Here is a 25,257-nt window from a genome sequence, read left to right as displayed (position 1 = left end):
CTAAGCTGCTTCTATCCTAGGAGGCAAAGAAATATGTTTCTTTCTTTGTTTCTTTCTTTTTTGGACATAATCTGATCTAGTGTACCACACTGAAAGGCTCTCTTGCAGTGTGGCAGCTGTTTAGCCACCTGTGTGGGATTATCATAGATTCAATATGACCATACAGGACTCATGGTCTAGTATATGGGTATTTATTTGTACTGCTATACAGCATGAGGACCAGTTTAGCTTTGTGATGTACTTAGGCCATGCAGAGGTGCTGCCTGAAGCTCCCTCTGCTTTTGCATGAATGCGTTATTCCTGAATTGCAGGAATCATGTTGGGGTTTGGATTTGGTTGGAGCCTGCACTTCCAAATTGAAATATGTTTTCCGTTCGTTGGACTCCTCTTTTGGGTTATGATTGTGCTTGGCAGCGTTTCTAATGTGGATGTATGTGGAAAAGTAGAAAAAGTCTGTTTCCAGGATAAGTGTTTTTTCTTTTCTTTTTGATTGGTTATTTTTGTCTACGTTGGGCTTTAGAGTTGTATTACAGTCATAGAATGGCTTGGGTTGGAAGGGACCCCAAGGATCCTCAAGTTCCAACCCCCTGCCACAGGCAGGGCCACCAACCTCTAAACCTGGTGCTACACCAGGTTGCCCAGGGCCCCATCCAACCTGCTCCAATGCATTGATCTCAGTGGAGTTAGCTGAAAAGGTAATTGATATCAGATTGGCTTCTTATGTCTGACGTGGAATATGTGCTACCTTCTGTACAGCTAAGAAGCTAAACTTCTTAGGTTGCATCTTGCAGTAGTAAACTACTCCTCACAGCCCAGGGTTTATCTGCCTCTTGGAAAAAAAACAGGAGATAAACAGTAATACTTAAAATAAATATGTAGCAGTTGTTTAGAAACAAAGCTTTGCTCCTCAGTCTAGTCAGAAGAGGTTGAAGAAGGTGGAGCTTGTGTATCTCTGTAAGCTAAAGGAGCCTGTGATTTACCCAACTGAGAGTGTTACGATGTGAAACTACCTTCTTCAGGCTCTTGGCAATTTCCTCTAGAAAATGGAAAAAGTGGTGCTGCTACAGTGCTGTTTAATTTTAAAGATAACCATAGATGAGAAATCAGGTGCGTATTGATGGGATGTGTGTTGTGTGTGTGTGTGTGTGTGTATATATATATATATATAGCACTGTAAAAAGGCAAGATGGTTGAAAGCATTATAATGAATCTATAGCTTTATGAAATGGCTGTGGAATCAATAGAAAAAAGAAAGGATATGTATATATATTTTTAATGACACTAACTTAATAGGGGAACAGTAGCTCTAGAAAAGCCGTGCTGGCTCAAATTGCATGAGTTGTATACATCTGTGCCTTCGTGACTTTGTTGATGTTTGCCATCAGTGAGAAATTTGTCATTGTTATTTATTATCTTTTTATTAAAAGTTAGTCTGACAAGTGAGCTCTGCCTTTTCTGTATGGCAGTATTCAGTGTTAACTTTACCGAGGTCAGCACAATCTTTCTCTCGTGTTCGCTGGTGCCCTTTCTTGATGTAGAGATACAACACGCGGTAACTTTCTTAAATGGTGGAAGTCTTCTGAATATCAACTGTGCAAATAACTTAAAATTATTTTGTATTTCAGCCACCCTCGCCTAGCTGTTTAACAGAAGTGGATTGTGAATGTAAGCCTTTGATAACCTCAGCCTATATATCCCTCAGTCTTTGGGATAGATAGCAGCTCCCAAAGCCTCTTCAGGGGATGCACCATGACATCAGCAGTGATTGACACTGGAGGCCCTGGCCTGGAGTTCGACAGCAATGGAATGAAAAATCACGAGGTCAGACAAACAAGCAGACTCTATTTACTAACACGCTTTATACTTTCCATCCTAAATTTGAAAGAAAAAGCTGCAGTAAGCTTGTGTGTGAAGTGGGCTAGAGAGTGTTTACAGAGCAGGCTGCTTTTCAAGGATCTCTTACTAGATAGTTTTATTATTGCAGAGAAGTGGAAGTAGGAAGCTTTGAAGTCTGCAGTACAATTACAGACTGAGCTTCCAGAATGAAATTACATATTAAGCATCTCTTTGAATTAAAGATCTCAGGTGTGACTTAAGGTAGGATCAGCAAAACAATAGAAGGGCCTTTTTCAAACATTGTATTTGCTTGTATTTTGCATTCTTAAAAAAAAGAAAGAATTAAAAAAACCCACAACAAAAGCATTCTACTGTCCTGTAGGTTGTAGTAAATACTGTAGCTGGCAGGGTTCCATTCCTGCAACACTTGAACAGATTAAATATACTGACACAGATATTTTGATCCTTAAAGACAGATAGGCATGTGGGTATCGAATTAACTAGTTCTTTTATGATAGCTTACATACTTAATCCAAAACGTGAATGTTCATAAGATATAGGTCAGACAGAGGTATGCTGCAGTATATGCACAAAGACTTGATTACATTTCATACGGAGCAGAGGGAGAAGAAACACTTTGTAAAGCTGAGTGACTTAAAAGCTTGGTCTTTTCCAATATCTTAAGTTTTAAAGCATCAGATAACTTTAAGTGCTTAGAGTCAGTAAAAAAGACCTTTGAGATTCAGGAGTATCCCTTGGGTGAACAATAAGCTCTACTTTGTTTTTTTATTCTTTTCCTTTAGAAGAAAATTTCCTTTAAAAATCTTCAGGATGGTTATAATTATTCAAAAAATACATAAAAGCATAAGAGGAAAACACTGACTTAGAGTCAACAGTGCAGTATTTAGAGGTTTTTGTTTTTGTTTTCCTTTCTATAGGAAAATGAGCCAGTCTCTGAATTCCCAGCTGTGATTGTGGAGCCAGTTCCTAGTGCCAGACTAGAACAGGGTTATGCTGCTCAGGTCCTGGTTTATGATGACGAGACTTATCTGATGCAAGATGTAGCAGAGGAACAAGAAATTGAGACTGAAACTGTGGAAACAGGTAGACTTTAATTTATTTTTTCATTTCTTTCTTTTCTTTTTTTCTTTCTTTTTTTCTTTTTTTAGTAGATTTTCTTACTTTTAGAAGTCCCCGAGGAGTGTGACTTTACATTTACTCACAGGGTAGAGATCTTGACCTGGGATCAGATCTGTTAGCACTGAAGTTAATTGTACTTAGCTTCAGTGGCAGCAGGATGGGGATTTGACAGGTAAAAATGTCCCCTCAGGTTTAGGATGCTGTGTTCTAGCACTGTGTGCCCTCGTAAGTAGGGTAATCTTCATTTATGCGTTTGTTACCTATTTATGCAGGGGGTTCACTAGACAACTTAACCTGGAGTTCTTAAAACTCAGCAGAGCCAAGATTCCGGTTAGAATTCAGTTCTACAGTATGTCTGAGCCAAATAACTGCAGGACAGCTGGCAACATGGACTTGCACTGTTCTACTTAGCCTATCTTCAAGCTCTTTCCCCATACCCATGAGCTCTGCGCTCTGTCCCTTGCTTCCTACCTTTTTGGTCTGAGGGCAGTTTTATTGCTGGTTTAGTAGCAGGAGTGCATGGCTGAGGGGAATGGAATTGGACTGTCCTGTTACGGGCAAAAAGCCTAATAGACTGAAATTAACTCAAGCTGTGTGGTAAAATAAGTTATGAACGAAGAAAGGAGTAGAGCTTTGGCGTTAAAGTGCCTGACCTGTGCACAGAAAGATACACGTATCTCTAAACCTTTCTGCAAAGCACATGCTTATGAGCTCTGAACTTTCTGAGGAGGACCGTTGGCTGTTTGAACTGTCTGAAGAAATGAAGGTTGTTCTCCTATGAGAGCCTAGTGACACCTGATTGTCAGGCTGCTGCTGTGCTGCAGTGGCTGTCACCTTCCCCGTCTGCTTTCTTGTGCTACTCATACTCATCAAACTTTGAAAACCATTCCCCTATGCTAATTTTGCAAGAACAAATAGCAGAGAAACAATAAAACTGAAATGTTTTATATTTTTGCTAGGATTAGCATGTTGACGAGGCTCAGTGCTGGGACAGGGAACTGCAACCAAAGGGTGGAAAGACCCTCTTGGGCAATCTGTACTAAGCCCTTTGAGTGGAACATGACTAGCTTATATACATATCTTTGGGCTGCTTAGCTTAGAGATAGAGTTTGAATTCATGATGTCACATAGGCAAAACACAGCTGGCTGACTCTTCTCGCAGTTGCTTAGCTTAGTAGTGCAGTAAATATGTGTGCATTTCCATCAGACAAAGTAGGTTTAAATTCTGGGTTCTCCTAAACAGTGGATGCAATTGCTCATACGTTTTTGGAATTGGAATGTTAATCTCATGTGGCACTGCATCAAAAATCACATGCATCAACTTTGTAAGATATGTATGAACTAATTGTTCAGATCTTGGAATACTTCCAGTTTAATGAAATGCTGTTTGAATTAAATACGCTAATTATAAGTTACATTAATGGAAAGGAAAGGTATGAAATGTGGCTTTTTTGGAAGGTATTTTTCACTATGGTGACAAAACTGTTAAGGTGAAGCTAAGTGGGAGGTGAGGGCTCTCTTCCCAAGAAGCTGACCTGTATGAATTAAACCTGTATTTGAAAGCTTTTAAGTGCTCGTATTTTGATACCTTCTGCGTTAAGAAGTGTTGCTTTTTGAACATTAACTATCCTGTTTGTTGTGAGTAAGATTTTGATAGCTTAATGACTAACAGAGCAGCGCTCTTAGAATAAAGAGCAATTGCAAGTGAGCTCTCTTTGTCTTTAAGTATTGTTTTCTGGCCGCAGTAAATTGGTGGAAATGCCAATTAAGAACTCATAGTTCGTCTCTAGGAATCTTTCTTTTTAGCTGCTGTTCAGAAGTATATTCAGTATGTTTAGAAGGGCAGGAAGTATAAAGGCCCCGGGAAGCATTCTCTTGGGTAGCGTGCCATTACAAGCAATGGGCTGCAGGAGAGTAGATTGGAGTGTGTTTTATTTCCATTTTCATAGTTAAAGGCCTTTGGTGGGAAGCATCTTCATGTTGGAGAGGTGGTAAAAGATGCTGCTGGAGGTGTTAATAAGAAAGCAAGCCAAAACAGAGAAACAAGTAAAGAAGATATAGCCACGCTAAGGGCATTTCAGGATGCCCATTTGGTGAAGTCTCCTTTTGGTATGCTAGTTTGTCCTAATTTAGATACATACAACAATTTGATTTCTGCATGTCTTCGAAAAAAATCATTGTTGTTAAATCAGTGTTGATTGAGTCTACTTTATAAATGTCAGAATTATTTCCTGCAAAACAAACAAAAAAAAACTATATAATTTGATAATCATATGAATGCTTTGCCAAAAATTAATAGAATTAATAACTTTTGTAGTTGTCTCTAGAGACAGCGTGGTCTAAATGGTCTAAAGTACTTGAAATCCATCAGAAAGAGTTATTGGCAGCATTGAAGTGACACATACACACATAACATAATACGTGTCCAGCTGTCAGAATCTCTTCTGTACTGTGCAGTTAATCGAGTCCTGTGTCATTTAGTAAAAGGCAGCATTTCTAGCCTTCAGCTGCATGGATCAGTGCCCTTTGTGATCAGCATGGTAGGGTGGCTGACATGGTTCTTTGTCCATCGAACAGTCCACCCATGAAATCCATATCCTTCCAATTTGGAGAGAAGGATGTTGTGGGGAGCTGTGTCCAAGGCCTTATTCTAAGATATGGTTATCTATAGGCTCTGAGGTGACCTGGTAGCAGCCTTTCAGTATCTAAAGGGGTGCTACAGGAAAGAAGGGGACAGACTCTTCATCACAATCTGTGGCGATAGGGCAAGGGGAAATGGCTTCATACTTCAAGAGGGTAGATGTATGATGGATATGACGAAGAAGTCATTCACAGTGAGGGTGGTGAGGCACTGGAACTGGTTGCCCAGAGGTGTGGTGGAAGCCCTGTCCTTGGAGATGTTCTAAGTCAAGCTGGACCAAGCTCTGAGCTACTTGAGCTAGCTGTAGGTGTCCCTGCTAATTGCAGGGGAGTTGCATTAGATGACTCTAGTTGGACCTTTTAAGGGTTCCTTCCAACTGAACTGGTTCCATGATTCTGTGAGTGCTGATGACTTTTTAAATTAATTTTAGGGGAATGTATACGTATATATATATTCCCTCCTTTTGGACACTTTTCAGTCTCCCATTACTCAAGGATCATTAATCATAATTAGTCAAATAACCATAAAAATTAATCCATGAGCTACAAAAGTAAAGCCTAACAAGGTTTCTATAAGAAACAAGAAACACTGGCTGGTTCAAGTTGTGTTTTTCTATCCTGTTCCAGGAAATGAAAAGCTGCCTGTGTGCTAGGAATGGGGGAAAAACTTGATTAAAAGAGTTATGTAGGGAAAATGAGATGCAAGGGTTTTCATCTTTTCAAGTGCCCATATGACATTCTCAGTGGAAGTAAAAAGCCTTTCTGATGTTTTAAAGGGAAAGTGTAAGCCTTACATTGAAATACTCTTTAAATTCATTTTCCTGTGCATGATATCACTCTTAGGAGTAATCCCTTTAGACTATTGGGAACAGAGTTACCATCTTTGTTGATTGGAACAGTCAAAATGTTTGTATCATAAGCCTTCTTAACAATTGGTTTGTAATATCTAGATTTTGTTTGCTTCCACTTCCTGAGTACGCATCCATCCTTACAGCATTTAGCCCTTCACAGCAAAACCTTTGTAGCTTATGTGTAACAGCATAAGCTGCCATCCCTAAAGGAGCAGCCTCTCTGAAATGAAGTCTTTATAGTCGTCTGCCATGACACAGAGCCCCTAACGTGGATGTGTATGTTAGTTCATGAGATCATCTCAGCTTTGGATTTACTCTATGTGCAGATCTGAAAGTACCACAGACGTGATCTGCTGTTCTTGTATATGGATGATGCCTTGTCTTTTAGCCACGTTTCTTTAAATGTGATGTTCCATCAGAAGTCCTCCTGCGGTGCGAGCTGAAATGCTGTTTTAATTCTATCAATGGTATTGCCACAGAGGGGTGGAAGGTGTGCGTGAAAGCAGGGCCATCTGAAAATGAGCCCCTCCAGGGTTACAATCTGATGGAAGAATATTGTGCTACAGAGTCAGCAATGGTGGTATGTTTGTCTGTGATCTCTGAAGGTTTTTTTTCTGCCCAGAAGTTCCTTTAAGTTATCAAGTGAATTGATAACCTTCCCTAAGGAGGGAGGAGGTGGATACGCAGGGAATTAAGGCTTAGCTCCTCCCCTTACAGAGGAAATTTCAGGTTATTACTCAGCTATCAGCATGAGAACCAGTTATGTGTGTCTGTGTGAAGTCCCTACTTGTTGCCTGTTCAGGTATCTGCATCTCTGTGTCTTCTCTCGTCATCATTCAAGTTGTTTTCTGCTGACATATTTATGTGAGCATGAACCTGTGAACTCTTTGGCTTGTATCAGTCGCTGAATGGGATGTCCTGAGACCTGGTTAAAGCCTTACATTTGACTTTATTATGTGTACGCTGGGGATAAACAAAGCAAAGTATCCTTCCTTCTGTCCAGACATGATTTGATTGAACTGCCTCTTCCAAAAGACAAGTGGACATCTGGTGGACGTTGCAGTAGTGCTGACGTATTGTGGTGAGTGGGCTTTGTCTCCTCACTCAGACAGCTTGGTTGGAATTATTCTGAGCCGAGAGCTGTGGAAGGCTGCACTGATTGGAAACAGAGTCTGGATGTTCTATGAACCACATTAAACTCTCAGCTCAAGTTGGTGATGTCTTCATCAAAGAGCTCAGGTGATGCCCATTAGCCAGATAAAAGAAACAAAATCAACCACGAAGCTTTGAATGAAGTGTGGAATACTTGCTCTAGTACAAGGATTGAATGCCTTTAATGCATTCATGGGCTTAGAATTCGACTTATTTTCTCTTTTTACACCATGTTTCTACTACACTGGTGTGAGTTCTCACCCTGCCAAGAAACCCATTGCATTTTTGCTAGCTAAGCATCAGCGAGGATGAAACGAAATGATGCCCCTCCAGTTGCATGTGTACTTTGTGTAGCTCTTGGAGCATTCCTGCTACAGGCACACACATCTGTTTTCAGTGGAACTTCTAATTCAGATGCAAAATTCAGCTGCAACTTAAAGTTTGTGTCATTTTTGCTGGCGTTTCCTTTTCTGAGCTATTAATGGAAAGAGGTGGTGCAGGTGCTCTGTGGTTGATGTTTTTATGTAGCAGTAACGGCATAGAAGTTGTGGCATTCAGTTCTTTCTAGATTTCAGGTTTCTACCTTGCTGATTTCAGTGCTCCATTGGTGCTTAAAGAAAAAGCATTGCAACGCTACGTTGTTGGATATAAAACCTAATTTAACGTATGCTTTTCAGTCATTATTGGTATATGTGAGGCTGATTGAGTGGCTTGCTAGAATGGGACATTCAGACTTGCATGCTCTTTTAAACTTCCAAGTGTAGTTCCAGCTGGCAGTGAGGGATTGTAGGCTGTTGGTCAAAGAGTCAGCCACTGTATTTTACTGATGGAAGCTGAGCAACTTTGTAGTTTGTGTCTTGAAATCGGAATGCAGTATGACGTAGAGGATTTTGGTGTAAGATCGTGGTATTTAGTGATCAAAAACATGGTGGCAGGCTCATAAGGAATAATTTTATTGTAATTATGCAAGGAATTGCATATAACAATATTTTTTGAGACATACCTGTCTGTCTTATTCTGCATTCACAAGAAATCATGCTGGTATTGAGGCTTATAGAATCACAGGATGGCCTGGGTTGAAAAGGACCACAGTGATCATGGAGTTCCAACCCCCCTGCTATGTGCAGGGTCGCCAACCACCAGAGCAGGCTGCCCAGAGCCACATCCAGCCTGGCCTTCAATGCCTCCAGGGATGGGGCATCCACAGCCCCCTTGGGCAACCTGTTCCAGTGCGTCACTGAGTGTATGTTTTCTTTACTATGTGGAATCACTGATTGTGATACATGTGAATAGTGAACATGAGGAGCCCCGGTCTACCCAACCTGATACGGTGCAGTCAGAGATGAGCTTAGCACAATCCAGCCACCCTTCTTACTGTCTCCCAGCTCCTTTGAGGTGCACATTGCATTTAGCTTGCCATTATTTCTGCAGTTTTCTGTAATGGAATCCACAGTGGATGCTAATGATTCTGGTGGTGGGCTGATAAAGGAGACTGCTGCAGCCCCTTTCCTGTCTATGAAATCTATTTCTTTACATCAGAGGGTTGCAATGCAATACTAAGTGCCACCACTTTCATGGTTGCTGTCCTCTGCCAAAGCGCATGGGGTTGGAGGTGTGTGTCTGCTACAGATGCTCTCGAAATCACTTGTGAAGGCAGTGAGTGGTAATTCCTACGTGGCATCAGCCTTACTTTCAGTGGGGGCTTTCCTGAATGATGGAACGCTGTTGGGTTCCTCTTTTCTCCTTATTTCTGGCAGTAGAAGGTGATAAGGTGTGGGTCTATCTGGACTGGGCCCAGCCTTGCCAGCTGAGCATGTGTGAACTCATCACAGTAAAGCATAACGTATCCTAATGGGTTAAAAAAAAAATCGGTATTTTTACTTATCAGCAATGGAGGAATGGAAGCTCATCTGCCATTTCGCGTGGCCCTATTCCACACTGTAACTATTTCTTGCCTCTTTGGGCCTGCCGTCATTCACAGCGTGCTTCTGCAGCCCCGCTGTTAGCCTGCTGCCCGGGCTGGAGGCTTGAAAAAGAGATTAAACACGAGGAAGCGGAGGCGAAAAGCGCCTTCCTCCTCCGGGAGGGCCGGCCGGCCAGGGCTGCGTGCCCGCGCGGTGCCTTTCCGTGTCCTTGGGCCTGGCCCCGCGGGCAGCGCCGCTGCCGTTGAACGCAGCAGAGTCCCCTAGCGGGAACGCGCTGCCGGGAGCAGCGAGCGCCGCGCCGCGCTGCCCCTCCGTGCGGGGGCTGAGCCGAGTGCCGTACCGGTGCGTGTGGAGAGAAATACGCTCGTGACATTGCGCTCCTAAAACGCCGTGAGAGCGGCGCAAGGAGCGCGGGGCCGTACGCGAGGTGCCGAGCGTAGCGGTTGCGGGGAGTTTATTCCGAACGCTCCTGACTCGCGCTTCTGGCGGCCGTCGCGGGGATGCCAGAACGGGCCGGGAGGCGGCCGCTTGCAGCCGCGGCCCTTCCCCTCGTCCGCCGGGCTGCGGGCAGCCCGAGCTCCGCGCACAAAGCGGCGGTTTGCCCCCCTGCGTCATCGAGGGAGGGTCGGAAACGCACGGCCGCGGGAGTTCCCGTTGCGGGCCCTGCACACGGCGGTCGGGGAGGCGTCGCGGCGCCCGGCGCGGGGCGCCCGCCCCGCGGCGGCCGCTTCCGTCCGCCCCCGCCGGCCCCGCGCCGCGAGCGGCGCTGCCCCGCTGCCGGCGGGCGGCCCGCGGGGCCCCGGCGCTTTCCCCCGCCCGCGGGCGGCCCCGCGCTGCGGCGGCGGCGAGTGCCGGCGCGGCACTTCCTGTCTGGGGCCGGCGGCGGAAGGATCGCGTGCGCCGCGCCGCCCCGCAGGAAGCGCCGCCGCGGTGCCCGCGCCGCCCGCCCGGCCCGGCCCTGCCTCCCGCCCGCCGCCCGCCCCGCGGCAGCGACCCGCCGGTCCCCGCCCCGCGCGCCCGGCGGGCAGCGCGAAGCCGCGGCGGGAGCGTCGACATGGCGACCTCCCTGCACGAGGGGCCCACCAACCAGCTCGACCTCCTCATCCGCGCCGGTAAGCCGCGCCGGGACGGGGGGGGGGGGGGGGAGGGAAGCGCGGCTCGGCGCGCCGCGGGCGGGCAGGAAACGGGCAGGAAGCGGGCGGCGCGGGCGGCGGCGGCACCTGCCCGGCCCCGGGGCTCCCGCGGAGCGGTGCCGGGCGGGCGGGGGGCTCCGGCGGCAACCAGGAAGCGCGCGGGCCGCCGTCCGCCCGCTTCCCGCCACGCCGCGCGGACGGGCCCGGAGGCGCGGCGCGGCCCCGCGCTCCCCTTCCCCGCCCGGGCGCCCTTTTAAACTCGGCGCGGGCGGAGGCGCGCGCGGCCCACGTGTGCGGCGCGGCTCGGGGCGGCCGCGGCCCCCCTCCCCCCCGAGCAGCGCGGCGGAAGCGGCCCCGCGCCCCCCGCTTTCGGCACGCGGGGGGGGGGGGGGGAGGCGGCGGCCGAAGCGCGCCCAATGGAGGGCGGCGGGGCGGGGCGCGGCGGCCGCCAATGGGCGCGCGGCGGGCGGCGGAGCGGCGGCTCCCCGCGGGTTGGCGGGGCGCGCGGCGGCGCGGAGGGGCGCGGAGTGTAAACACGGAAGCGGCGGCGACGCCGCGCCGGGCGCACGTGGTCGTCCCCGCCGGGCGCCGGGGGCATCTCCCGCCCTGCGGCCTCTTCCTGTGCCCGCCGTGTTGCCGTACGGCGGCGTGGTCGGTAACGGGAGAGGAAAGCTGGGCCCAGATTGTTCCTGTCTGGGGCTGGCTCGGTTGCCGGCCACGAGAGCGTCTCCAGCCAGCCAGAGGAGGATAGGCGCGGGGCTGGCAGCTAACGCTGCTCTCGGCACCGGCCTGACGGCGCTGCTGTTCATCGCGCTCCTTTAAATGCTGATAGGTGAACCCGGTGAACTTCGGTGAGGCGCGTTAATGCCCGCGGGGCTGCTCCTGCCCACCGTCCGTGCTTGGAATCGGGAGCCCCTCATCGCAGCGCTGCGCCGGTGCCTGGCGGCATTAAGGGATAAGCTGCATTAAGGCTGCAGCTCCGTGCTGACCTTGTGCAGGTGAAGGGAGGTTGCTGCACCACAGCCTCACAAAGCGCCGCTTTAGAAACTCCAGTCTAGCTCTTCTTGTGCCTTCGTTCCCGCAATTGCTTCTGTTTTGGCAGCCCTGTTCCCAGAGGTGTGTATTGCTGGGACTTCTTGCTGTGAAGCTCAGCTGCAGCCCTGTTGGGCTTTGTTACCAACCAAGTCGGGCTTTTTGCAGCAGCAGCTGCTGGGAGCCCTGAATACAAACAGCACACAGAGTTTGTTTGGGAAGGGGGAGAGGGGCTGAGAGGTGTTCAGTCAGCACTAAAGATGGTCATCAGCTGGCCTGTTCTCTTTTCCCATTTAAATAAGAAGAGCTGTTTTCTTTTCTGGTAGAAACACAGATAATTTTATAAGCAGATATTTTTCTCCTTCTGTAAAACAGACCAGGAAACTTAGTTTTAATGTGAAGCGTGCCAAGAAGTGCCCTAGAATCATATTACTTCGTGACAGCAACGGGATGAGATTTGGGTTAAAAGAATGGAAAGAAGTGTGGTGTCCCACAGCCATGGGTGAGCAGACGGGCTGCTGCAGTATGCCCATGTTAGCCTGAGCTCTGGGAGCTGCAGGGATGCTGTGTGGTGAGGAACCTCCGTGATTTCCCATGGCAGTGTCTTTGGGCTGCAGTTGGCCTTCAGGTGAGCACTGCTGCTCCTCTGGGTGCAGTTCTCCCCCACGCCTCTCATGAGGAGCACTCCCAGTGTTGCGGTGCAGGGCAGCTGGGCTGATGGCTCTGCCTTCTGCACGTCCCACCCTCTTAGCGAGCCTGTTCCTCAGTGCTTGCCCTTGCTGTCATCTGTTAACGGGACGTTTGTGAGAGTGGCCAAAAGAGCTTTTACTTCACATTGGCACTGAGATGTGGATTGATGCTTTTCCCAACGTGTCAGAGCAGTAGGGTTACCCGCTGCATCTCACAGGTGCCTTGCAGCTCCCAAGGGCTGGGGCTGGCTCTCCTCTCTCCCTGCCATTGCCCCTGGTCGGGTTGGCATGGTGCTGGCGTGCTGTTGGAAAGGTACAGAGAGGCACCTGAGTGACCTTGTTGCCCTTGTCCCAAAAGAGCCGGTCATCTACTTCTGTGTGGCTGAGACTTCCCTTGGGAAGGGGAAATGCTCAGGTAGAACGTTACCTGCAGGGTCTCCCTTGTGGGTGCAAGTGCCCCAGGGCTGGGGATGGCCTCGAGCTGCCTCTGGGAAGGGCTGCTGGGACACGGGACGCAGCAGGTAACAGCCTGTCCTTTGGCACCGTTCTCCGTGCCCGCAGGGTAAGCTTTTGTTGTTGCGCTGTGCTGGAATGCCAGCCTTATCTGGCACCTACTGCTGCAGGAGATAGAGCCCCCTAAATAGCAGCTGGGCAGGGCTGTGGCGGCAGGCTCAGAGGCAGCTAGGTTAGCTCAGTGGGTTGTTGCATTCTGCTGCAAGTTTTGTGTTTGCCAGGTGTTGCCAACTTCTGTGCTTGCTTGTAGGTTTTCGAAGCTTCTAGCCCTTTTAAACTCCGATTTGCTAGCTGTTGCCCATGTGTTCCCACACTAATCTGTTTCCATAGGGTTTCCTGAGGCAGAAGTAGCAGCAATGGTATTTTCCTGCTTTCCACCATGCAGCCATCGCTTTTCTCTCAGACGTTCTCAGTAACAGGATAGGTGCCTCAGAGCTCTCGTGGGGAACGCTCACCCGATGCCCCTCGGATGGCAGGGGCTGCAGACAGGTGACCCCGCTGCCGCTAAAGATAGCCTGGCCTTCTGGCTGCAGTGCCGGGTACCCGGAGAGATGCATTGCCTTAAATGGCGAGCTGAGCCGCAGGAGCCGGCACCTTGTGCCGCGGTGACACGGGGCAGGTGGCTGTGCTGCCTGGTACCAGGCCTGTTAAAGCCAACTTGCTGATGTTTTCAGTATTAGGAAACCACTGTTTTGCAAATCAACCTTGTGTTTATGTATACGCTTTATCTAAATAGATTGAAAACCTGAAGAGAGGTGATGTTTATGTTTTAATGGGATCACGGTTGGAGCTGGGTTTGCTTCTCTCAACTGTGTCATTTTACAACCATCCTCATTACAATCCGGTTTATTTTGCTTAAATAGGAAGTAGAAGAGAAACCCCCCAAATCTGTTTCTGTAAGCTCTTGAACTCCTAATAGAAAGAGGGAGCTTGGCTGTGAGCCAGAAATCTCTCAAGCGACGGTGTTGGTTCTTGTTGGCTGCTTGTCTCATGTCTTCCCTAAACATTTCTGTTGGCAGTAAGGTGTAAAGGTGTGAAGCCACTGGACAACTTCTTGATCCTCGTGTTTAAGATTGAATAGCACTGTTGTACAGTAATACGTATGAACTTGAGCCCGTAGGTGTTCAAGGCCAGGCTGCATGGGGCTGTGAGCAACCTGGTCTACAAGGAGGTGTCCATGCTTATAGCGGAGGGCTTGGAACTGTATGATTTTAAAGGTCCCTTCCAACCCAAAAGGTTCCATGATTCTATGACTTGTATGCCTAACGTGGTCTCATGACTCTTTTGTCCTGCAGTGGAAGCATCAGTTCATGGAAGCAATGTACACTGCACGGATAAGACAATTGAAGCTGCGGAGGCCTTGCTTCATATGGAGTCTCCTACCTGCCTGAGAAATGCCAGGAGTCCTGGTACGTCAGCTACAGTTTCTGCTCCGTGAGCAGTTTTTCTTTCCACTAATCAGTAAAATAACCATCCTGTAAGAAGCATACTTCCAGGTGATATCGTTTACCCGAGAGATGTTGTTGGGTGCACGTACTTGAATAGCTGCACATTTAAAGTGGACTTTTCCATCTAAACATTAGGAAACGCTTCTTTATTGTGCTGCTGATGGAGCACTGGCACAGGTTGCCCAGAGAGGTCGCGGAGTCTCCTCCTTGGAGATCCTCAATAACTAACTTGAACGTCATGGTCATGCTGCTCAGGGCCTCTGCACCTGAGCAGAGGTTGGGCCGGGTGGCCTCAGGCATCTTGTCCTACTTAAGTTGTTCTGTGCTGCTATGATCCTGACATTGGGCTTTGCTAGAACAGTTACTTTAAGGGAAAATTGCTTTCATCTGTTCTTCTGTTTTAGAATGAATATCTGAATACAGGATGTTGTAAATTGTTACCAGTTTAAAAACCCAAAAGTCAGTGTTGACAATTCCTTTAACTGTATCTTCTTTCTGAAGTTACTTAATATACATTGGATGAAATCGTGATCAGACTGGAGCCCAAAAGCTATAAAGTAGGAAATGGAATTTGGGATGCAAACCAGTCCAGTCTCTTGGTGCCTAATTAACTAAGGATCAGAGATTGAGCTCTAATTTTCTTCAATTAAAATTGAATTTAAAGTTGAGCTTAAATCAAAACAGCATTGCTTTGATGTAATTGTCTTATGCCTAACAGTGATCACAGGTGTGCATGTTTTGGGGAGCGGACTGATTTTCTATGTGGCAGTTTGTTGGAATCGAATCTTGCTCCATTTTTGCACGTGCTTTGTTTAAAACAATTTCATGTGAGAGAGATTAGAATAGTCCAGGAGAAACTTCCTAACATACTTCTTCTTTTTTCCCCCCTTTCCTCTCTTAGTGGAAGTTCTGGTCCCTCCTTGTGTGTCAACCCCAGAATTCATCCATGCAGCCATGAGGCCTGATGTGATCGCAGAAACTGTGGTAGAGGTGCCAGCAGATGAATCTGAACCAATGGATTTATCTCCTGTTCGAACATCCCCTGATATCCATGAACGAATGAAGAAGAAAAAAGGTGCGTACGGCTCCTCTTAGCAGCTACCTCAGTGTTTATTGGTGCAGTTGGTATGGATGCAGATAGGTTGGATTAGCTCATTTCTCTGCTCATGTAATCGGTGTGGTTCAAGTCTGAAATGTGAGTTCTTAGAGAACAGGCCTGTGACAGCAACCAAAAATAGTGAGAGAGTGCATTTCACCACCTGCTAAGGAAAAGGAATTCTTATTTTGTTCTGTGCCTTGTTAAGTGAAGTCTGCAGAGTGGTGGAAGGGTAAAGAAGGATTCAGAAAGGACTTGAAGGAGTCCTCGATTGGAACGGTAGGAAGGTTACTAGCTCACAAGATCATAAATTGATTTACAGAATCAGTGCAGTGTCCTTCTGGTGAGGGAAGTATCCTGCTTGGTTGGTGTGTCTTGGAGGAGGCACTGATAGGAGCAGTGAGTGAGGTCTAAGCATTCAGCTACCAAATGAGATGGCTCTGGATGGTTGGTATCTGTCTGGTCTAGCAGTTTGCTTACAGGCATGTGTAAAATTCACTTAACCATAGGAGTACTTTATTAGAGCTTCCAGATGTATGTGTGTAGATAGGGGAGAAGAACTGCAGTGTCATGATAAAGCAGTATATAGTTGAGGTCTACGAGTTTGAGGTTTGGTGAAGTAACAAATGACTGTAACTACCCTAAATGACTTAGGCAGGAAAATAACGATAGTGCTTTTTTATAGCTGTATATTGGATTTAAACTAATTTCTTTATTTTTTATTTCTTTATTTTTTTCCTTGTCTGTCTGTGTAGTCATTACCAGGCAGGTTATGTTACAGGGCTATGCTCAGAAAGTTAAAAGTGCATAAGGTCATTCAGATTCAGCAGTAGAATGATAACTGCTGTCATCATAATTAACGCTCGTTGAATTCAGCATGTACTGAAGAGTATTATTCATCAGCAAAAGATAACGCTGTTGTTCCTGAGGAAAGAGAGTTACTTGCTGCTGTTTTCCTCAAAGTGAGGGCAGAAGCAAGGGTTGTTTACAATCTGCTGCCCTAGGTTATGATCCTCTTCCCTGCTTGGGCCCGTTTACCTCAATGGAAAGGTCACTGGCGTGTAAAAGGATGAGGATTTCCCTGACACGGGAGCACAGCAGGGGGCTGAGGGGGCAGGGCAGCCCCAGCACCACCCTCAGACCTGCGTCCCAGGGGCTGCACGCTGCCTGTAGCTTTTAATGGGCAGGTGTGCAGTGGAAGTGGGAGTTCATGGTTGCAGCTGTAGAATTTTGTAGGAAAACTGATGCTTTGATGGGCACGTGCACTAGAATATTGAAAACAAAGGGGTAGGTTCCAGAGTAAAAGAGGCATGTGACTAAAGGAAGGCAAACACACTGGATTTACTTCGTATGTGTGGTGCGTACCTCATCTGCCAGTAACTCATTTGAAATGAGATTAAATCTGCCTATGACATAAGCAGACGAACGATGCATTAAATTGGATGTGCAATAGTTGTAATCTAAGAATGTCAATTTATCCATACTTGAAGCAAGGAAATAGCATTAAAAAAAAAAAAAAAAGCATGAACTGCTTCTTTCAGCAAAATCAAACTGTAAAATGCTTTTATTCTGCATACAATTAATACTTTTTGTTTTTCCTTGCATGTTTTGTGTGCAGCTGGCCGTAAACCCAAGAGCCAACAGTCGACTATTTCAGATGGGTCTCCAGACCTTGGTATAAAGAAGAAGCCTAGAGAAGGCAAAGGTATCATTTCACACTGTTAAACCTAAGATCATGTTGTTTATATGCGTTGTGTCTGTCAGAGGTAAAACTAAGACCTTGAAAGCTTTGGTGGGTGAATTTGCACTGACTTCATTAGGTCTCAACTTTATTTGATGTCTTTGCATTTGTTGATGCAAGATGTAGCCCAAGGAGGTGCCTAACTCCTCTAAGTGCCCTGTAATATGTGCTGCCCTAAATAGACCTGTACATTTTCATTTGCTTTGCATTTATTGTCTCACGCTGTCTTTTGTGGCGTGTGTTAACTCGTTGCTAGGCACATAATTTGTTCAGCTGCCGCTGTAGGACTTGCTCTCAAGTAGAAGCAGCTTGTAGGCATTTCTAATGGTGAGGGCTGGAAGTGTGTTTCCTTAATTGATTCACAAACTTCAGTGGGAATGTGTTGCTTAACTAATAGATGCAAATTGCCTTAAGGGTAAAAACAAGCGATGATATGTTTCTCTGCTGCTTGAGTGAGGACTTTTGTGCAGAAGAGTTATTATTCTTATTGTTTTTCATGACGAAGAATCCTTTCTTAGTTTGCAAGTCCCAGCTTTTCATCCAGACATCAGGCAGACTCGCAGCACCTGCTCACAGGTTACTGTTGAATTGCAGTACAGCGCATCAGCTCTTAGCCCTGCCTGTAGGTGCAGAACATGGATCTTGTTGCCAGCTCACTTCTTGTTGTTAGGAGTTGGTAGGAGGCTGTCCTACAGCTTGGAGAAATAGTGTTTTAGTGACTCTCAGTAGCAGTGTACCAACTGAAAGACCATGCAGTTGTCAGCACAAGAGCTGTTATTTCAGGATTTGTTTGAAAGCAGGATCTCTGCTATTTACGTCATTCCTTATCTGGGGACAGCTCCTGAGTCGTGTTTGTGAACAGACTGAGGAAGAACGGATGCTAGCTCATGGAAACCAGTGCTGAAAATAAGTTTGTAGGCATCAATCACTGTTGGTGCCTTTGGTTTTTGCTGTAGCAGATCTTTATATTTGCTGTTCTTAAGAGTACTTCTTGTTTGATTTTATTTTTTTAGCCTTCTTTGTAATTCTGGTGTTGCTGTTAGAGCTTTCTGTTATCTGAAGAGCATTTGTGAGCTGCCCTAGTTGCTGCTGAAATGACTTGGAGAAAGGAGGCTGTGCTTCTGTCTCTACTGGGGATTTCTCTCCTTAGCTGTTCTATGAAGTGTGAGATGTTACTACTCTTTTTTTTTTTCCAGCTTCAATGGGCGCTTATGATATGCTTATGTTTGTTGTTCTCACAAGGTATCCCAGTCCATATTTTACACCACAGCTGGCTGGCATAAAATACATTTTCTTTCTTCATGAAGGTTAACTTTAAATCCTGCGAAATATTTTGTTACCGGCTTAATTTTTTTTTTACTATTTCTTTCAAAACCTGATTTGCCATATGCAGGCTATTTTACATGTAGCATGTTTCCAGAAAAACAGGAATTATTGCTAGAGCTGAGTGCTGTCAGCAGTTAAGTCATGGAGGAGGAGAACAGCTGGTTGTACACAGCTGGAAAGGGGTCGCTTGTTGTCCATGTAGGTACTTCTTCCTTTGTGCATTCTGGATGCAGTACAAAGTAAAGCAAATGTAGATAATGGGCTCGAGTTTGTTATATCGAGGGAACTGAAGACTCTTGTTTTTAACTGGGATGAAAGTTCTCGTATTTGTCCTCACGTAGAAGATCGACAGTTTATATCTAGCTTCTCTTCCCTTATTTTGTTTTTCCTTTGCTTAAGTGTTCTTTTTAAAGTGTAGGCAGATAGCATAAAGCTGCAGGAGGTGTTTTCCTTCAGTTGGAGGGAGAAGAACTGGCCTTGAGTCTTTCTGTATAGACGCTGGTACGAACGTGACAGTTAATGCCTTGTATCACTGACAATGCCTTGTATCACTGACATGCTTTCTGACCATTAGTCCTTTTATTTTGAGACTACAGCTGACACCCTGAGTGGTGTTCCCCAGGGGTTGGTACTGGGCCCGGTCCTGTTAAATATCTTTATTGATGACCTGGATGAGGGCATTGAGTACACCCTCTGTAAGTTTGCAGATGACACCAAGTTGACAGGAAGTGTCAATCTGCCTGAGGATAGGAAAGTCCTACAGAGGGATCTGGACAGGCTGGATTACTGGGCTGAGGCCAGTGGGTTGAAGTTCAACAAGACCAAGTGCCAGGTCGTGCACTTGGGCTACAACAACCCCAGGCAATGCTACAGGCTTGGGACAGAGTGACTTGAACAACGTGTAGAATAAACGGACCTGGGAGTGTTGTTCGGCACTTGGCTGAACATGAGCCAGCAGTGTGCCCACGTGGCCAAGAAGGCCAACGGCATCCTGGCTTGTATCAGAAATAGCGTTGCCAGCAGGAGCTGGGAGGTGACCGTACCCTTGTACTCAGCCCTGGTGAGGCCACACCTCAAGTACTATGTTCAGGTTTGGGCCCCTCACTACAAGAATGACACTGAGGCCCTGGAATGTGCCCAGAGAAGGGCAGCAAAGCAGGTGAGGGGTCTGGAGCACAAGTATTCAAGGGAGTGACTGAGGGTACTGGGATTGTTCAGTGTGGAGAAGAGGAGGCTCAGGGGAGATCTTACAGCTCTCTGCAACTGCCTGAAGGGAGGTTGTGGCGAGGTGGGAGTCAGCCACTTGTCCTGTGTAAGTAGTGATAAGACTAGAAGGAATGGCCTCAAGTTGCACCAGGGGAAATTCAGGTTGGAAGTTAGGAAAAACTTCTGTGGAAGAGTAGTTAGGTGCTGGAATGGGCTGCTCAGGGAGGTGCTGGAGTCACCGATCCTGGAGGTGTTCCAGAGACGTTTAGATGTGGTACCGAGGGACAGGGATTAGTGGGAAATATTGGTGATAGGTGGATGGTTGGTGGATGGTCTTAGAGGTCTTCTCCAGCCTTGGGGAAACTATGATTCTGTGATTAAGTAAATTGCTATTGAAAAAGGCTTCTGCCTCCCTAGCAAGATGTAATATGTGTTTATGTCTATCATGCTGGGTTTTGGATGCATAAGGGCAGCATGAATGTAAACCTGCTCAGGTAATACATTTTATAGTCATGTCTTTTCCTTCCTCGGAAGTCCATAGGCTTGAATTCATAGTATTACGAAAGAACAGTTTTCTCGGGAGAGAGGATTTAAAAATAGTTCAAAGTTCTGTTAAACATTTCTAAAGCTATCTTTTGCATAGCAATAGCTATGCAAATAAGCAATAGTTAAATGCATAGCAACCATGATTGGCAGAGCAGCATGCCTGTAGTATTGTTGGAACTTACTGGTATAGTAGATGGCCTCTGAGTAGTGTAACTATTATGCAGCCCTCATGTGGAAAAACGTTATTCAGGTCATTAAGAGTTTGAAGAAAAAGGGGAAACTGTTGAGTCAGCAGCTCTGTTCCAGCAGAAAAAATAAGGCACTTTCAAGAATGATTTCTCTTGAAGGTCACTTTTATTTCTGCAGAGAAACTGTTGCAGACCTCTACAGGATTTGTTGGTGAACCCAGAAATTCTATTTCTAAGGAGCTATGAGGAAAAAAAAACAAAAACAAAAAACAAAAACCCCCCAAAACAGGATTAATTTCAAGGAATACACTGCAGGTTAATATTTTTTCTCCTGTAGAAGTCTGTCTGAAATGGGAACTTGCTGGTCACTTGGTTATGTGCAATTATGAGGACTTAAAACACTTAGCATCTCACAAACAACATGCTGAGATTAATAAGTTCGGGAAGATTATTCTGATTTGATAAATGAAATGAGAAGAATGATATAAAAAGCGGGTAGTCTCTGTCTGAGATGGTCATCCAGAAGATGAAAACCATAATGAGATCTTTTCTAAGATAATTAACTTCTTGGAATCTGCAAGAGTAGCCTTTAAGCTGCCTTAATATATTTGTTGTTGTTTGTAGCATGGTGTAACGAGTGCTATGCTGGGCCATTAAACCTCAAGAGTTAATGATCTCTTTGCACACAAAAAATACTGGGGTGTCTGTTTTAATTTGCCCATGGCACCTGCTGGTGGCTCGGAAGCATGATCACATGAATTGAGATCGCCGCTAAGGTTGTTTCTCTTGTAGATCTGTCTTGGTTTTCCCTTCTTGAATTGCTTTAGCACTCTTCTCCAGCAATATTGATAAAAGAGAAGGATCTGTTTTCCTTCTGTTTTTTCCCCCTTTTCCTAGGTACAGTCAGAGTCCAGACAGCCCTGGTGTTATGTTCTATGCCATCCTGATAGTCATTGCTGTAAATGTTGTCTTGGGGCACCTCCAGTGGAAACTGTACAGAAATTGTACGCTGCTATAATGCTTGAGAAGTGTATCAAATTCTTCTTCTGTAGGCATCTTCATTCTCTACCCTCCCAGTTACAGGAAGGTGCGTGGCATTTCTGCCATGTAAACTCTTGCAGGGAGTAGTTGGACTGGCTTTGAACCAAGGAGGGCCTTGTTCATTCCACAAGATACATTTGGATCAGAACACGGGGCTGTCAGCAGTGGGTGTGAGAGCCCCTTTGGTGCTGATGTCCCATTGAAGTAAGCAGAATGATCCTGGACAGGGAGGTTGTGGCCTTATTGCCATTTGAGGTGGTTGGTTACTGAAGGTTGTATGCCTTTAGACGTTATTTATTTCTATCTTCTTGCACTTCAGCATCTTAAAATGCAGTGGCATTTCTATTCTCTTCTTAAGAAACAGAGAAGAAAATTCTGAGCTCTCTTCCTATCTGTGCAGAGCAGAGTAGGTTGTAGTGATTGGGAACACCCCCCTTGACTTCTTTTTACTTTTCAAGAACTAAGAATGGGTGTGGAATTGAAGAGGCTCCTGTGCTATACAACAGATCACCAGGATTAGCTCCTCTCAGAATGTAAATATTTATGAAAGCTTTACTAAACAGAATGAATGAATGCTTGCAGGTTACATTACATACCATCCTCTGCGTAGCCTTTGCCTGTAATTTAGGTCATTTGGAGTTAGCTATATATGGAGAATTTTCTGCTCTCTTTGAAAGTGGATTTCTAATGTTCAAATGCTTTCTGATTATAGGAAATACAACGTACTTATGGGAGTTTCTTCTGGACCTTCTCCAGGACAAAAATACTTGTCCTCGTTATATTAAGTGGACTCAGCGAGAGAAGGGAATCTTTAAGCTTGTGGACTCGAAAGCTGTCTCCAAACTATGGGGAAAACACAAAAACAAACCTGACATGAACTATGAGACTATGGGAAGAGCTCTGAGGTAAAATCTTAAGCTGCTGAATTCCTACTGCAATATTATAACCGACTCTTAAAATCCTCACGTCTAAATCGAACTCTGTAGAAATAGCACAGATTCTGAGGTGTTAAACGTTCTTGCCCTGTTGCTGGCTTGGCTGATGAAAAAGCAGCAGTTTTGCAGTTCCCGTTGCTTTTCACGTTACCAGTTAATTTGCAATTTACCTTCAGAGGTTTGCGTTTAAAAGGTCAGATATTTTTTAAGCTAGATATTTGAGATGCTGTGCCGGCATGGTCTGCCAGCTTCTTGCCATACCTTCTTATGTTTTATTTTTGGCTGTGGTTACGTTAGATTTTCTTGCTAGCACAGAATGAGCTTTTCTTTAAAATATGTATCAGTCGCTAATCATATACTGATATAATTGTACTTCTCTTACAGATACTACTATCAAAGAGGAATCCTTGCCAAAGTTGAGGGGCAGAGGCTTGTTTATCAGTTTAAGGAGATGCCAAAAAATATAGTCGTCATCGATGATGACAAAAGCGAACCCTGCAGTGAAGATTTGACAATGCCTACAGATGAAAAGTCATTGGAGAGAGTGTCTTTATCTGCAGAAAACCTCTTGAAGGCAGCAACCTCTGCACGTGGAGGAAAAAACTTGTCTCAGTTAAGCTGTACCAGAACAGAAAAAGCAGTCACCAGAGTGGTGAATATTGCCTCACCAGCACACGATACATCATCATCTCGCCCCTCAACAACCACTACTACTGTCCCAGCATCGTCAGCTCCCAGGTTTGTATTGATGTGCCTTAGGCTTGTTGTTCACCAATGAATGACAAGCAGATTTTTGGTTGGGACGCTGTCTTTATTACTTCACGTGTTGGAAGTCTTCTCTGATTTACAGGCAGCCGTGTAATGTGATAGAATACTGTGAAAGTGTGGTTTATGAGACAGAGCTGCCTGTCAGTGTGCTTGCCCTCAAGCATATTTTAAAGTTATGTAGAGAAGAGAGAGATGGATGCTGCTCAATCTACAAACGCCTGTTACGAGATGGACAGGAGGTTGTTGCTTTTACAGACCCAGTTAGAAACCTGCAGATCTGAGATTTGTGTATCCCCATTTTTGGCTCTAACGGTTTAAATACACGACGTTTTTATTTTGCAGGACTGTACGCGTGGCAATGCAAGTGCCTGTTGTAATGACCTCTCTGGGACAGAAAATTTCTACTGTGGCAGTACAGTCAGTAAATGCAGGGTCGCCGTTAATTACCAACACGAGTCCAACAACGGCGACAACTCCAAAGGTAGTAATCCAGACAATCCCTACCGTGATGCCAACCGCTACCGAGAATGGAGACAAAATCACGATGCAGCCTGCCAAAATCATTACGATCCCGGCCACGCAGTTGACGCAGTGCCAGGTACAAACAAAACCAGGCCTGACTGGGTCGGGAAGTATCAACATCGTTGGAACCCCGTTGGCTGTTAGAGCACTAACCCCGGTGTCTATAGCTCATGGGACACCGGTGATGAGACTATCGGTGCCTGCGCAGCAGGCGTCCGGCCAGACTGCCCCCAGGGTTATTAGTGCAGTAATAAAAAGCCCAGAAGTTAAATCAGACGCAGCGGCTGTCACGCAAGAACGTGAAGTGAAAACGCTGCAGCTCTTACAGGAGGAGAAGATGGCAGATGGGAGCAAGACTGTAACCCACGTGGTAGTAGTCAGTACGCCCTCAGCTATCGCGCTTCCTGTGACAATGAAAACAGAAGGAATCATTACGTGTGAGAAGTGAAGAACAGGTTGCTTCCAGCGTGGACTTACGGACTGTTACTGTTTTGCTTAAACTGACATAAATTGGGGAGGGAAGTGGAGGCGATCACCGCGTCAAAAAGGCGACTTCGGAAGTGTTAAAAAAACACGCGTTATGTTGGAGACTTGGGGAGAAAAGGAAATATTTTCCCGTGTTTCGGTGGGAATGGAACCACGTTGCTATGCTGACAGAAATGGCCTCTTCCAGTCAGGAGACAGCTGAACCTATGGAGAAGGAACGAGAGAGAGACTGAAAAGGGACCAAACAGTTCACTACGCTGTCACAGCACACTAAGACCTGGAACACTAACATTGAATTGTGTGAGAGGTTTGCCTTGGTTTTTGGTTTTCAGGGGAGAGGAAAGTCTCATTTCTAGAAATGGCAAAGTTGATGAATTTTATATGCATACCAGCAATCACTACTGTGTGCCCGCAGTACTCAACTGGTGCTAAGTGAAAACCTCTGCTACTAGGTATTGTAGAATGTGAAATAAAGGAGATCGAAGAGCTTCTAAAAGAAGACGGAGACCTAGAGGGATTTTTGTATCATAGCTTAAGCAGATTCAAAATGGAAGCCTTAGACTGATTTTCAGTTATTTTTCTTGAAATAAGCTAATGGCTTGTTTGTTTAAAGCTTTTTTATTAAAACAAATTTTTTTAAAAATCTTGTACCTAGCACAGTATTGTTATAGAATTACATGTAACATATTTTGTATGGTAGGTAAAGTCTGTCTAAATTTCTTAATTGTGGACAAAATAGCAGCAGGCCTCCGGCCTTTTGCTGTAACATGCCTGCGTCTCTCACTTAGCCTTGGCATCTGTGCATACATTTCAGTTTCAGCTCTACTCTGTCACTTGAAAGGTCACACCCAGCATGAGCTTTTGTCAGGTAGTTCTAAACCTGTAAATTTTTTTTTTTAGTTGAAGTTAAGAGGGAAGTACCAGTGTTCAGAATGAACTATAATAGTTTGTATATTCAACATTTGAAGTATATTCTATTTTGTTGTACTCTTGTTTCAAAGTGTATTCAAGTAGGTTTTACTGAAATATAGAAATGAAATTTG

At 45.7% G+C, this 25,257-nt stretch overlaps 1 protein-coding gene across 4 annotated transcripts in view; it reads left to right on the top strand.

The window, feature by feature from the left end:
- Positions 1-25,257, top strand: part of ELF2 (E74 like ETS transcription factor 2) — a 28,758-nt gene extending 3,501 nt beyond the window's left edge. For 2 of the 4 annotated variants that reach the window (XM_004940937.5, XM_040700445.2), the window contains exons 2-9: positions 1,626-1,821; positions 2,775-2,940; positions 14,207-14,320; positions 15,261-15,434; positions 17,074-17,160; positions 22,216-22,408; positions 22,823-23,176; positions 23,549-25,257. In XM_004940937.5, the coding sequence (XP_004940994.1) occupies positions 1,750-1,821; positions 2,775-2,940; positions 14,207-14,320; positions 15,261-15,434; positions 17,074-17,160; positions 22,216-22,408; positions 22,823-23,176; positions 23,549-24,176 (1,788 nt within the window). In that variant the 5' untranslated portion in view covers positions 1,626-1,749 and the 3' untranslated portion in view covers positions 24,177-25,257. Of the gene's footprint in view, positions 1-1,625; positions 1,822-2,774; positions 2,941-10,540; positions 10,657-14,206; positions 14,321-15,260; positions 15,435-17,073; positions 17,161-22,215; positions 22,409-22,822; positions 23,177-23,548 lie in introns of those variants that run through there. The other 2 variants (XM_015276701.4, XM_040700447.2) reach the window with 2 other exon arrangements.

The sequence above is a fragment of the Gallus gallus genome, chromosome 4 (genome assembly GCF_016699485.2).
Source record: "Gallus gallus isolate bGalGal1 chromosome 4, bGalGal1.mat.broiler.GRCg7b, whole genome shotgun sequence".
NCBI lineage: Eukaryota > Metazoa > Chordata > Aves > Galliformes > Phasianidae > Gallus > Gallus gallus.
Note: the sequence above shows the minus strand (reverse complement) of the source record. Positions and strands in the feature narration are given on the sequence as shown.